The 1757-nt window shown below is 31.3% G+C and overlaps 1 protein-coding gene across 1 annotated transcript in view; it reads right to left on the bottom strand.

The window, feature by feature from the left end:
* The window catches only part of POT1 (protection of telomeres 1), a 39804-nt gene that overhangs the window by 3751 nt on the left and 34296 nt on the right, over positions 1-1757 (bottom strand). The window contains exon 9 of the mRNA XM_012650439.1: positions 1265-1353. Within this exon, the coding sequence (XP_012505893.1) occupies positions 1265-1353 (89 nt within the window). The remainder of the gene's footprint in view (positions 1-1264; positions 1354-1757) is intronic.

Here is a 1757-nt window from a genome sequence, read left to right as displayed (position 1 = left end):
AAGACCCTGTACATTTACAGAATGTTACATCAGCTTCCATCTGTAGAATATTTAATAACGGTAGGCCTAATTAAGGAGGAAAGTAAGAAGAATAAATTAGGACATACAGACATGAATTAGGGCACATACGAGATATTGTTAATACAGAGGAACTGATTTTTAGGTTTCAAAAGGTCTCAATAGGTTAAAACTGTGAACTAAAATCAAGAGGGATGAACTTAAAACCTACCTTGAGTGACCACACACACACAAAATTACATTAAGAAGAGGATAAGGAAATCAAGCTTGATGTCAAGAAGTTTACGAGAAAGTAATCTAGGATTGCACCAGACCACAAACAAAACATGAAAATAGCAGTATCACACAACTGGATTAAAAAAGAAGGAAAACACAACCCAGTATACAAATAAATATTTATACAATGAAATTTCATGCTAGCAGAATCTGACTGTCCAGTTTTAGGGAAATAATAATGTTCCCTATATTCTGAATTGGCCAAACTATATCTGCAGCACCATGTCCAGCTTGAATGTCTAACTTTGAGAAGAGCACTGGTAAAGTGGAATGTTTACTGAGGAGAAGAAACAAAATAGTAAGGAATGTGGGAAAGTACCAAAGGAAGTAAGGATGTCTGCTTAAAGGAAGGCTTGACAGATATCTTCAAATGTACATCTTTTTATCTTATAGAAAGGGAATAGGTATATTGTAAATAATTTTAGTAGACAGAATTTGGCCCACGTTAAAGGTATAGGTAGGCAGATTTTGCTTCAACGTTAAAAAATGCTTAAAAATTAAGAGGACATGCTGCCTTGCATGTAATGAGTTCCCTGACACTGAAAGAATTTTAAACAAAGGCTGCATAACCACAGTTAAGAATGTGATATAAAGATTCTTGTTACAGGTAAAGACTTGCGTTGGGTGAAAAGTTTTAACAGTTATCTCTAAAACCCTTTTCAATCCCAAGATACTATAAGCTGAAAAGATTTTTCAGAACCAGTATTTATGATCAATGACTAACATGAAAAAGTATAAATATTAAAATATGCATTATGATTAAAAAATACTGGCAGATGCTTAAAAGTGAGTTTGCAAAGTATTTTAAACATTTACTCTATACTTTTATTGCAATCACTGTGAATGGTTTCCCTTAAGAAAAGTTACACTTTAACTCAGCCTTATAGATCCACAAATTTTAAAATATAAATCAGTAAGATGACCTCATATATAGACAGTTAAAATTGCAGAGCATGGAAATTTAGCTAACCTTCTGCCACAGAAGAAGGAATCCATGACGTTTTATCGACCACGGAATTTAGATTTTGTATTGGTCTCAAGCTAGAACACTGCTTACATCTGAAATTAATAAAACATAAATATCTAAAATTAATTGAATTTGTTTAATTATAACTTATTTTTTCTGTTCAAGTATGTTTCTGTTTAAAAAAATAAGTCATTAAACAGAAGAGTATTATATCTCCTATATTGCGATTATTTCAAAAGAGAATTATCAAAAATAAGCTTTTTCTATAAAGACAATAAAAAAGACAGAATAAGATTCAGAATAAACAACTGTAAATTGAGAATAAGGGGCTGGGTTCCAGGTCCAAAGCATGAATTAGCTTGGCTCTTAATTTCCTTATTTGTTAAAATGAAAAATTTTAAAAAGATAATAATCTCCAAAGTTCTCTGATTTTATGGCTTTATGAGATATATCTAATAGTCAAAGTACAGCCAACAGAAAAAATTATTCTGACTCA

The sequence above is a fragment of the Propithecus coquereli genome, unplaced genomic scaffold, assembly GCF_000956105.1.
Source record: "Propithecus coquereli isolate 6110/MARCELLA unplaced genomic scaffold, Pcoq_1.0 Scaffold326, whole genome shotgun sequence".
NCBI classification, from domain to species: domain Eukaryota; kingdom Metazoa; phylum Chordata; class Mammalia; order Primates; family Indriidae; genus Propithecus; species Propithecus coquereli.
Note: the sequence above shows the minus strand (reverse complement) of the source record. Positions and strands in the feature narration are given on the sequence as shown.